We start from the raw sequence: 10,802 nt of genomic DNA on the forward strand, positions 1-10,802 counted from the left end.
GAGCAGTAATGACAGGTGACTGAGTCCAGGGTTCCCCAACGTGGCGCCCGTGGGCACCAATATGCCCCTGTGATACCTTTCCTGGCACCCACGTGTGTGGGCAGAGTTTCTGACTGGCTGTGCAGATTTTTAAGAAGTTGATTTGGCAGCAGGGGCCGCGGTGGCTGAGCTGCAGACTGGAAGGTTTGTCGTTCGGCCCAAGGGCTGCGGTACGGGGTGAGCTCCCGTCTCCAGCCCCAGCTCCTGGCAACCTAGCAGTTCGAAAGCAAGAAACTGCAAGTAGATAAATAAGCACCGCTTTGGTGGGAAGGTAACAGCGTTCCGTGCGCCTTGGTTAGTCATGCCGGCCACATGACCACAGAAACATCATCGGACAGCGCTGGCTCTTCGGCTTGGAAACAGAGATGAGCACTGCCCCCTAGAGTTGGATTCGACTGGCTTTCGAGCAAGGGAAACCTTTACCTTTTACTGCCACCACGGCACAAGGATCTTAGCAGCATGACTGAAGATATGTGGTGAGTATACAAGGAAATATTTTTCAACAATATGTTCATTTTAAAAAGGCATCCTGTTAAACAGAGCTTGCGCTTGAAATACTGAAGTGTTACTATTTAGCGCTGGGCATGACATCACTCCCGGAGATTTTGTGGTTGGCACCACATCTTGTGGCCGCCATTTTGTGGCTGGGCCCACCTCTAGAGGCAGCCATTTTGTGGTGATGCCCACCATCCAGTTTCAGAATTCCAAAGGGGCCCACAGGGGCCCCTGTGATAGATAGGCAGACACCGTGCAGCCAATGCTCCCTCTAAGCTGTGGAGTCTTGTGAGCAAAAATTCAACTTTGTGAGCTACTGGCATTAAAGTTGTGAGCGAGCAATTTCGCTGCCGCGTAAATTAGTTTGCTCTGGAGCCATCCTTCCTGAGCTAAGACAAAAATGTGTGAGCTGGAGGCTAAAAAACTGAGCTAGCTCACACTAACTCAGCTTAGAGGGAACACTGATTGCAGCTACTTATCTAAGATTTTTATCTAGCCTTTCCCCCACGGAGCTCAAGATGGTATGAATGATTCTCCCCCATTTTATCATCTCAAAAAGATAGACAAGGGCGTGAGAGAGTGTCTGGCCTAAGGTTACCCACTGAGGCCGCTTTCATACATGTTAAATAATGCCGTTTCAATCCACTTCAGCGACCGTTTGTGAGTGCATCTTGCCATTTCACACAGCAAAATCCAGTTGCAAAGTGCATTGAAAGTGGCTTGAAGGTGTGTCATTTAGTATGTGTGAAAGTGCCCCTGAGTTTCACAGATGGGTGAAGACTCGAACCCTGGTCTCCCGAGTCCTAATGCAAAACTCTAACTTACATCCTAACCACTATTACCCACCCACCCACCTCGTACGTTCTTGCCTGGCTGGAAGGAGAAGTAATACAGCATTTACTTAATGGCTGGACTTTTTTCCCCATCACAGATTTTCAAAACATGTTGGAAGTCAGTGTGGTATAATGGTTTGAGCATTGGATTCGGATGTGGGAGGCCCAGGTTCAGATCCCCCGCTCTGTCATGGGAGCTTGCGGGGTGACCTTGGGCCAGTCACAAACCCTCAGACTCACCTACCTCACAGGATCGTTGTGAGGAGGAGAGAAGAAAGCAGTAAGCTACTTTCCTGCCCTCACTTGCCCTCGTCTGCCCTCGCTTACTCCTAATGCCATCACACAATCCAAGGGGAAACAGGTCTCTCTTAAACAGGAGGTGGACTGGGCCCAGAGCTTTGAAGCAACACTTGGCATGGGTGGTCTTGTTAAAAGTGTTTCAACCCACGCAAGGCAGCCACACCTGTTTCGTTTGCGCAGCCAGAGATCTGTACCCCTTGGGGATATTGAGCTGGCATGTGAAGAAGAAGAAGAAGAGATTGGATTTATACCCCGCCCTTCACTCGGAGTCTCAGAGCAGCTTACAAGCTCCTTTCCCTTCACCTCCCCACAACAGACACTCTGTGAGGTAGGCGGAGGCTGAGAGAGCTCTGACAGAAACTGCTCTTTTCAAGAACAGCTCTGACAGAACTATGGCTTGCCCGAGGTCATCCAGCCAGGTGCAAGTGGAGGAGTGGGGAATCAAACCTGGTTCTCCCAGATTAGAGTCTGCGCACTTAACCATGACACCAAACTGGCTAGTGATGTGAAGGCTAGTGATGTTGGTTGCAGTATCATTCGTAAGAGCTCCTGAGCCCTGCCAAAGCCGCAAAGGAGAAGACTTTTTTGTTTGCCCAACCAAATGGGCAAAAGGGACAAAAATCGGGCCACAGAGAAAGCCCATAAGCAAGCAGACGTGACAGACTAAGGATTCAGAAGAGGGAACGAGCACCTTCTCTCGAGCAGGCTGCAGCAGTCCCTGGGGGGCCCCGGGGGGCCGTTCTTTCAGGATCGGTTGCTGCTGGCCGTTGGCCGCACCTGCCTCCTTGAAACTTGGCATCTTTTGCAGCGTCTCTTTGAGCTGTCTGAATTCGTCCATTTGGGCCTGAAAGAGCGGCAAGAGGAGGCACAGGCGGTCACGTTAAATGATTCACATTTAGTGCATATACAATGTTTGGGTATGTATAGGGGGGGGGAATAGTCAGGGGTCATTTCCCGCAGGAGCACACAGGAGCGGAGCTCCAGCAGTAAAGAGCCCAGGGAGCAGGCACACACAACAAGCCCTACCCCCTGCTCCCAGCAGCCCTCAGTCAGAGCAAGAAGCAGCCAGGTAAGTTGCAGAGCTTCCCCTGGCCCCCCCGATCCAAAACAGTCCAGTGGCACCTTTAAGACCAAGTTTTATTCAGGTACAAGCTCTCCCTCCTCTGCGAGGGCAGATCTGCACATCCCCCCCCCCAATAGCTAGCAGTCCAAAACAGTCCAGTGGAGCCTAAGCGGTGGGTGTTGCCTTCTGACACACTTCCGGTGATGTCAGGGGGTGTGGCATATGCAAATAAGTTATGCTAATGAGTTATGCTAATGAGCTCCTGCACATCTTTTTCTACGTAATGACCCCCGGGAATAGTCCACTTCTTCAAAACCACATGACTCTGACTACACACATGCGAAGATACCATGTGCTACCAGTCACAGGAGAGTGGGGAAGAATGCACATCTATACTGCCATTCTATGTGACATTACCAAGTCCCGCCTCCTAAGTATCAGGGTCGGGGACCTGGCGACCTTCGCCAGCCTCCGCCCCTTAGCTTGGCTCCACCCCTTAGCTAGGCTCCGCCCCTTAGCTGTCAAGCTCCACCTCTTGAGTCTCACGGTTGGAGTCTCTGCAGCCCTGACGCTGAATGGCCTTTGAATTTGCACCACTTAGGGCTGCTGGCTCTGGGTTGGGAAATACCTGGAGATTTTGGAGGTGGAGCCTGGGGAGGGTGGGGTTTCGGGGAGGGGAGGAGCCTCAAGAGGGTATAATGCCATAGAGTCCGCCCTCCAAAGCAGTTATTTTCTCCAGGAGAACGGAACTTGGTCATCTGGAGACCAACAGTAGAATCTTTGGGTGAGTTCAGACGCGCCATTTGATCTGGTGTCATGACAGTTCAGCGACAGATTTTATACGCACGATCACACAGTCAACATCTGCCTCCCGTCCCCAGCTGTTGGTTTCTGGCTCAAAACTGCTTTAACCCGGAGTATTTTGTTACCAGGTTCCAAAGTGGTGTTTTCTCAGCTCTCCCATTTAAAGCCGCATTTCCCCCCTGTGTGATCGCTCCTCCCGTGTCAAGCCACTTCCAGTTTAAACCCCCTCCCCACTCGAAAGCTGCCCGAGGCTTCCGCTTTTTGCCTTTTTTTTTTTAAGCGTCGGCGGTGCGCGTAGGCGGAGCTCCGCTACCATGTTTAGAAAACTGACATTTAAACGGTCACTTGTTTTAGCGTTTAGATGAGTTCGGGATCTCACGGCGGCCATTTTCGGGTCAATCGTTTAGAGGGAAGTCTTTTGTTGGAGGGATTAGATTGATTCGCCCTGGTGGTTCTATGCGTGTGCCATGGTAGTTTCACCCCCCCCCCCCATTCTACGGATGAGCGCCTATGCGCATGCGCAAACTGAGAAAAAATTTTAAAACCCACCGACACACGCTCCCGCACATCGGTAGTGTAGACGCCGGGGAGTGACGTGACTGCGCAGTGAGGCGGGATAAGGGAGGTAAGCATGATCGCGATTATCCAGATCAAATATAATCCGGTTAGAACCGGAGCAGTTTAACCCGCTCTCAGCACGCCGACTGACCACACCCATAGAGTTGAAAGGGACCTGCAGGGTCATCTAGTCTAACCCCCTGCACAACGCAGGAAATATCTCCCCCTCCGCACCCCCAAGGTTCAAACTGGCCTGGAGAAAAATTGCTTCCTGACCCCAAAGTGACGACCAGCATATCCCTGGGCATGTAAGCAAGGGTCACAAGAACTAAGCACTAAGGCAACCCTTCCTGCCCTCCAGTAATAGCGGGAGCGCCGGGAGATCTCCAGGTGCCCACGTGGAGGCTGGCAGCCCTAGCACTACTTGAAGTTGGCCTGGCAGCTGACTGGGGTGCACGGCTTCAGACTGCAGAGGAGGTCATCTTTGAATGCTGCCTGGGTTCCAGACCACCAGACTCCTTCCGTGACCGACTAGATTCTGTCTGCTCGACCAACTAACGAGCCTTACCCTATACTCTGAGGCTCTGCCCCATCTACCTACCAGGCACAGAGAGGCTCCTCCCCTGACCAGTAACATAACCTCCTCCTTTTATAGGGCATCAATAGGCTCCGCCTCATCTTTCCAGGCTCCACACCCTTGTGAGGCACCACCTCTTAACTCCAAGACTCCACCCCCTAGTTTTCAGGGTCTAAGCCTCAGGTTTCTAGCAGCCTTAGAACTGGCAGGCCTTAGAACATTCACCACCGGTGACTCCGTCTATACAACGCAGCCAAATGACGTGGTACAGTCCTGAGATAGTGGGGTGGACTGTACCACTTCAGGCTGTAGGTGAAGCAGGCCATTACCGAAAACTGAAAAGAAATTAGTTTTGATCAAGCACTTTAGGGAGAAAGGTTCTAGCCTGACCTTTCATTTCCCGGATACCCTGCACAATGTGCTGCTTCCATTCAAAGCACAACAAGAAATAAGAAAAACATCCCGAGGGTATTTGCAGGAACCATCTGCCAAAAGGAGTTAAAGTGAACAGAATAAATGCACTTAAAAAAAAAACCCAGTTGCCTTTATTTTCAGCATGCTTTTAAAAAAAACCTGCTCTAGTTCAACAGCTGTGCGCTCGAGTCTTTCTGGGTCCTTCCAAACGGTAGTACAGAAGCCGAAGTGTCTTTTCAGAAAGAACGTCTGTTTTGTTGCAGGCGTCCGTCAAGACGCAGCTGTCGGAAGGAGAGCGTTCGGCCAACTGCCCATCCGCCCCCATGCCCAAGACCCTGGAGAACTTGATTTGGGTCACTTGGCTTATCCATAGTGAACAACATGCTTCAGCACATGGAGGTTCGCGAATACCCATGAAGTTGCCTTCTACTGACTCAGAGCCTTGGTCCCTCAAGGTCAGCCTTGTCTACTCGGACTGGCAGCTGCTCTCCAGGGTCTCAGACAGAGATCTTTCCCATCCCCTACTGCCTGGTCCCTTTAACTTGAGATGCCGGGGACTGAACCTGGGACCTTTTGCCTGCCAAGCAGCTGCTCTACCACTGAGCCACAGCCCCTCCCCAGTTAAGGGATCTCAGGAAGCCACTGGCCTCCCAAAATCGTCCCCCAAGTCTCTGCAGAGCTCCGTCAGAGTCTGGCTGGCTAACCATTACGGCAGAGTCAAAAGTGCCATCATGGACTTTATTGGTTCCAAAGAATGGTCGGGGAGCCAAAGATTTCACATAAGTCTCCATCGCTCACCTGTTCTCCCTAATTCACCACTGTCCTTCAGAACAAAAGGTCTACCCGCTTCTGCTGGACACACACCAGTTGCAAAGCCCAGATGTATCATCCTCCCTTGGACAGGCCTTTGAAGTCTTCACAAAGCCAGATCCGAGCGGGATTCACAACAGTGCCGCTTCTAATTCGCCACTGTCCTTCAGCACAAAAGGTCTACCGGCTTCTGCTGGACACCATCCCCCCACACACACCAGTTGCAAAGCCCAGATGTATCATCCTCCCTTGGACAGGCCTTTGAAGTCTTCACAAAGCCAGATCCGAGCGGGATTCACAACAGTGCCGCTTAGCCAATCAGAGTGAGGCCACAGCTTCTCCTGCCCTCATTTTACCATCCAGGGGCGGGGAGAGGAATTGATCCAAGCGACAGTGACGGGTTGCCATCATCAAGAAGCATCAGATTAGGAATTCCCAACCTTCCAGCGCCCGAATTACAGTTGCCAAAAGGCTCACTTCAGGTCAGAGGGGTACGGGAGGGGAGAGGGGAAGGTTAACCCATCTCACCACCTGCATGATTTCGCTAACCAAGCCCCCCTAAACTGCTGATTAGCTCTTAAAAAAAAAAACAAGACAGGAATCTACCCCCCCCTTTAAGGGCCAGAAGGGAAAAATTGCCCCCCCCCAAAAAGGATTACCAGGAGGGTGAAGTTGTGGGGCATGGAAGGCAAGTTGGGGGGGCATTGCCATGCTTTGCCCCACCGTGGCTACGGGCCTGGCCAGAACAGTGCGACACCTGGTCAGTTTCAGCCAGCAAAGTTTCGATCCTTTCTTTTCTCCCCACATGAGCCCAATCCAAGTTAGGACCTTGCATGAACACATGTTCTCTTGGGGAAGATCCAGCTGCAGATCCGATGGTGTTTTGTCGGTTTTGACCCTGCTCTGGGAAACGCTTTGGTCCCTGTTTGCAAAACTCCATGAAAAATCTCTCCCGGCAAGGAGGAGGGAGAAAATATTCCCAGCCTGCAAACAGGGCAGTAATAGCTGGAGGCCTATTTTGGCCCAGCCCTGTCACTGATGCCTGGCCAAACACTCCCCCCCCCCATTCTAATTTGGCAGAATGGCGTTCCAAGAGCCTTACCTGCGCACTGAGAAGTTGGGAATGAACATCCTGGTGAGCCTTTCGAAGCAGTTTGCTCTCTTCCCGCAGCTTGTAGACCGTATCTACGAGAGAGCACACCGGGTCAAGTTTAATCACGACATTTGCATTTAGAGAAAGTTTTCAGCATTTAAAATGCTTCACCTACACTGCAGGTGGAAAGTGGTGTCCTGTTTGGTGTAGTGGTTTGATGTAGTGGTTAGGAGTGCAGACTCTAATCCGGGAGAACCAGGTTTGAGTCCCTACGCCACCACATGCAGCTGCTAGTGTGACCTTGGGTCAGTCACATGTTCTCTCAGAGCTGTTCTCCCAAGAGCAGTTCTTGGAAGAGCTCTCTCAGCCACACCTACCTCACAGGGTATCTGTGGTGGAGAGGAGAATGGAAAGGAGATTGTACGCTGCTCTGAGACTCCTTCGGGTAGTGAAGGGCAGGGTAGAAATCCAATCTCCTCCTCCTCCTCTTCTTCTTCTGTTGCAGGCAACGTATGGGTTTTCAAGGCAAGAGACAAACAGAGGTGGTTGGCCATGGCCTGCCTTTGCACGTCAGAGTTCTTCTACCCAAATACTAACCAGGGCCAACCCTGCTTACCTTCTGAGATCTGACGAGGCCAAGCAAGCCTGGGCCACTTTACCTTGCTGCAGTCTTAACAACAGCCCTGTAAGGTTGGCCAATATTGTCATTCCCCACTCTACAGATGGGCTACATTTGCCTAAGGCCTCAGTGGGGTGTGATGCTATTAGCCACAAGGTATAGATAGGAACTCTCAGTCTGGGGCAAGTGATGCTTGTCTTCTTGGTGCTTGGGGGGGGGACAGTGGGAAGGGCCTCTGGAGTCCCGGCCCCACTTCTGGACCTCCTGATGGCACCTGGCATTTTTAGCCACTGTATGACAGAGTGTTGGACTGGATGGGCCATTGGCTTGACCCAGCATTGGCTTCTCTTATGTTCTTCTGATACCATAGAGTCCACCTGCCAAATCCTCCACTTCCTCTGGGGGAACTGATTTCTGTGGTCTGGAGATGAGCTCTGATTCCAGGAGATCCCCAGGCCCCACCTGGAGGCTGGCATCCCTCATCCCCAGTCCCGATCAGCCGTTCCATTTGTGCCATTTTGTCCCAACTGGTCTTCTGTTCTTGGAAACTGGGATGCTGCCCTGCAGCCGACGCTCCTTGGCTCTTTGAAGGTGTCGCCGAAAGCCCACGAATCCTCTGCTTGCCTGAATTCATGGTGTCAGATCCCTCAGTGGCATTATTGTCCTGCATATCTCATTGCCTCTGGGACGACGGCACTCTTCCCGGGAAGAGAGGCCCAGGTCCAGGCCCGTAGCTACAGGGGGACATTCCGGGGCCAGCCTCCCCTTACCGCCCAGGCCTCCCAACTTTCCATCCAGCCAGTTTATTCTATTTGTCTCATGTGCCATGGCTGCACCGTGTCAAGCCACCACCCTGCCCTGCCCTGCCTGCCAGCAGTGTACCTCTGGCTGGCTGGCTGGCTGTGGGCGAGGCACGCCACAGGGCACATCTGCTCCCTACTCCAGCCCTATCTCTCTCTCTCTCCGCTTTTTTAACCTTTCACTCTCTCGTTGCTCTCGACACAGTGCCCCCCCGACTTATTTAAATGCCCCCCAAAGTTAAAAAAATCCTGCGCAGGCCCGTAGCCAGGATTTTGTGGCTTGTGGGACAATTTTTTCTTTCTGGTGGGGCTTTTGGGCTGCCATTATTTGCCATAATGAAGGGGGTGGCGGCGTGCACCCCTCTCCCTCCTCTCTTGCAAGATTTACAGGGCCCTTCAGCTGATCGGCGGGGTGCACGTGGCCCACTGATCAGCTGGAGGGCCCTTTAAATCTGGAGGGAGGGAGAGGGGTGCACGCCACCCCCCACTTCCTCTCAAAGGGTCCCTTTAAATGCTTTTGGGAAGAAGCAGGGGACCATTTTAGGGAGGGGGCAAACCCTCTAAGGAAGGGGGCAGAGCCCCCAATCGCCCCACCGTCAGCTACAAGCCAGGAGAGGCGCCGTCGCAGGGTGTGGGTCTGTATGGCAACGAAGCAGCAACCCGATGGAGGTATGAAAAGGCCTCTCCTGGAAGAACTGGCCATGTGGAAAAGGGATTGCTGTCACTACTTTCCCAGTGATATTGGAGAGAGACTGTGTTTTTTTCTTTTGTGGGGAGGTAGCAGGGAGAAAAGGCTGCTTTTCAGGGGGAAATGGGAATATCTGAATGGTCTGGACCGTAAATCCTTTGGCCCTCTGTCAAGCCTCCCCAAATAAATGACAAAGAGGGGAGTCACTCTGCAGGGGGCGAAGCTGTTCACGGAGCGTGCCCCCTGGGTTGGCTCAGCCCTATTCAATGCCTCCATTACCAAAGAGAAAACAGCTGTTCCTCTAATTGAAAACAGTTAGAAGGAGTCCTCTAGGGCACTAAACACTCACCACTGCTGCAGTTCGCTGCAAGGTCTTTTCGCTGTCTCTTGGCTGTATGAATCTGGTCTGATTGACCATTCCAGCCTCCTCCCCACAACAATTTCCTGAGCCAATCCATCCCATAAGAACATAAGAGAAGCCATGTTGAATCAGGCCAAGGGCCCATCCAGTCCAACACTCTGTGTCACACAGTGGCCAAAACCCAGGTGCCCTCAGGAGGTCCCCCAGTGGGGCCAGAACTCCAGAAGCCCTCCCACAGTTGCCCCCCAAGCACCAAGAAGACAGAGCATCACTGCATGAAACATAAGAACATAAGATAAGCCATGCTGGATCAGGCCAAGGGCCCATTCAGTCCTGTGTCACACAGTGGCCAAAACCCAGGTGCCCTCAGGAGGTCCCCCAGTGGGGCCAGAACTCCAGAATCCCTCCCGCTGTTGCCCCCCAAGCACCAACGTGTTTCATTGGGTCTCAATGAGTGATTCAAAAGGGGAATCTGCTGTCAGATGTAGTGATGGCCACCAGCTTAGGTAGGCGGCTTTACAAGGGGACTAGGGAGCTTCATGGCGGAGAGGTCAATCGGGGGCTACTAGCCATGGTGACTGAGGGGGACCTCCACATCCAGAGCCAGGAGGGAACATCAGGGGAAGGCCTCGGCCTCTGTGCCCTGTTGCCGGCCGTCCAGAGAAACCGGTTGGCCACTATGTGAAACAGGGTGCTGGACTAGAAGGAATATTGGTCTGATGCAGCAAGGCTCTTCTTATGTTCTTATTTTCACCAGAGGAACTGATCTCTGTCATCTGGAGATCCGTTGTGATTCCAGGGAACCTCCAGGCCCCATCTGGAGGTTGGCAACCTTACCAGATGTGTGTGGCCGGGATCCAGTAGAAACATAGCAGCATATTTTGAGCCCGAATGTTAATTGATATCAGCATCCTATCTGAATTTAATATTCTTAAGACTTGTTGTCTAACATTTATGAAACTGAGAGCTTTGGCACCACTATAATATCTCCTGAAGAAGATCCATTCTTTGAAACGTTGTTAAGTAATCCGGAGACGACGTTGATTATGTACCTTGGTTCAAGGATTTTCTATTGAGTTAGAACATAAGAACATAAGAGATGCCAATGTTGGATCAGGCCAAAGGCCCATCCAGTCCAACACTCTGTATCCCACAGTGGCCAGAAATACCAGTGCCATCAGGAGGTCCACCAGTGGGGCCAGGACATTAGAAGCCCTCCCACTGTTGACCCCCCCCAAGCACCAAGATGACAGAGCATCACTTGCCCCAGAGTCCCTATCTATACCTTGTGGCTAATAGCCACTGATGGACCTCTGCTCCATATGCTTATCTAATTCCCTCTTGAAGC

At 52.1% G+C, this 10,802-nt stretch overlaps 1 protein-coding gene across 1 annotated transcript in view; it reads right to left on the reverse strand.

The window, feature by feature from the left end:
• LOC107116084 (Golgi integral membrane protein 4-like) overlaps positions 1 to 10,802 on the reverse strand; it is a gene marked incomplete at its 3' end in the record, with an annotated part of 47,462 nt that overhangs the window by 376 nt on the left and 36,284 nt on the right. Inside the window, exons 7-8 of the mRNA XM_015417946.1 lie at positions 6,996 to 7,078; positions 2,359 to 2,511 (exon numbers count right to left, since the gene is read on the reverse strand). Coding sequence (XP_015273432.1) covers positions 2,359 to 2,511; positions 6,996 to 7,078 — 236 coding nt within the window. The remainder of the gene's footprint in view (positions 1 to 2,358; positions 2,512 to 6,995; positions 7,079 to 10,802) is intronic.

This window comes from Gekko japonicus, unplaced genomic scaffold (genome assembly GCF_001447785.1).
Source record: "Gekko japonicus isolate JY-2015 unplaced genomic scaffold, Gekko_japonicus_V1.1 scaffold893, whole genome shotgun sequence".
Classification (NCBI taxonomy): domain Eukaryota; kingdom Metazoa; phylum Chordata; class Lepidosauria; order Squamata; family Gekkonidae; genus Gekko; species Gekko japonicus.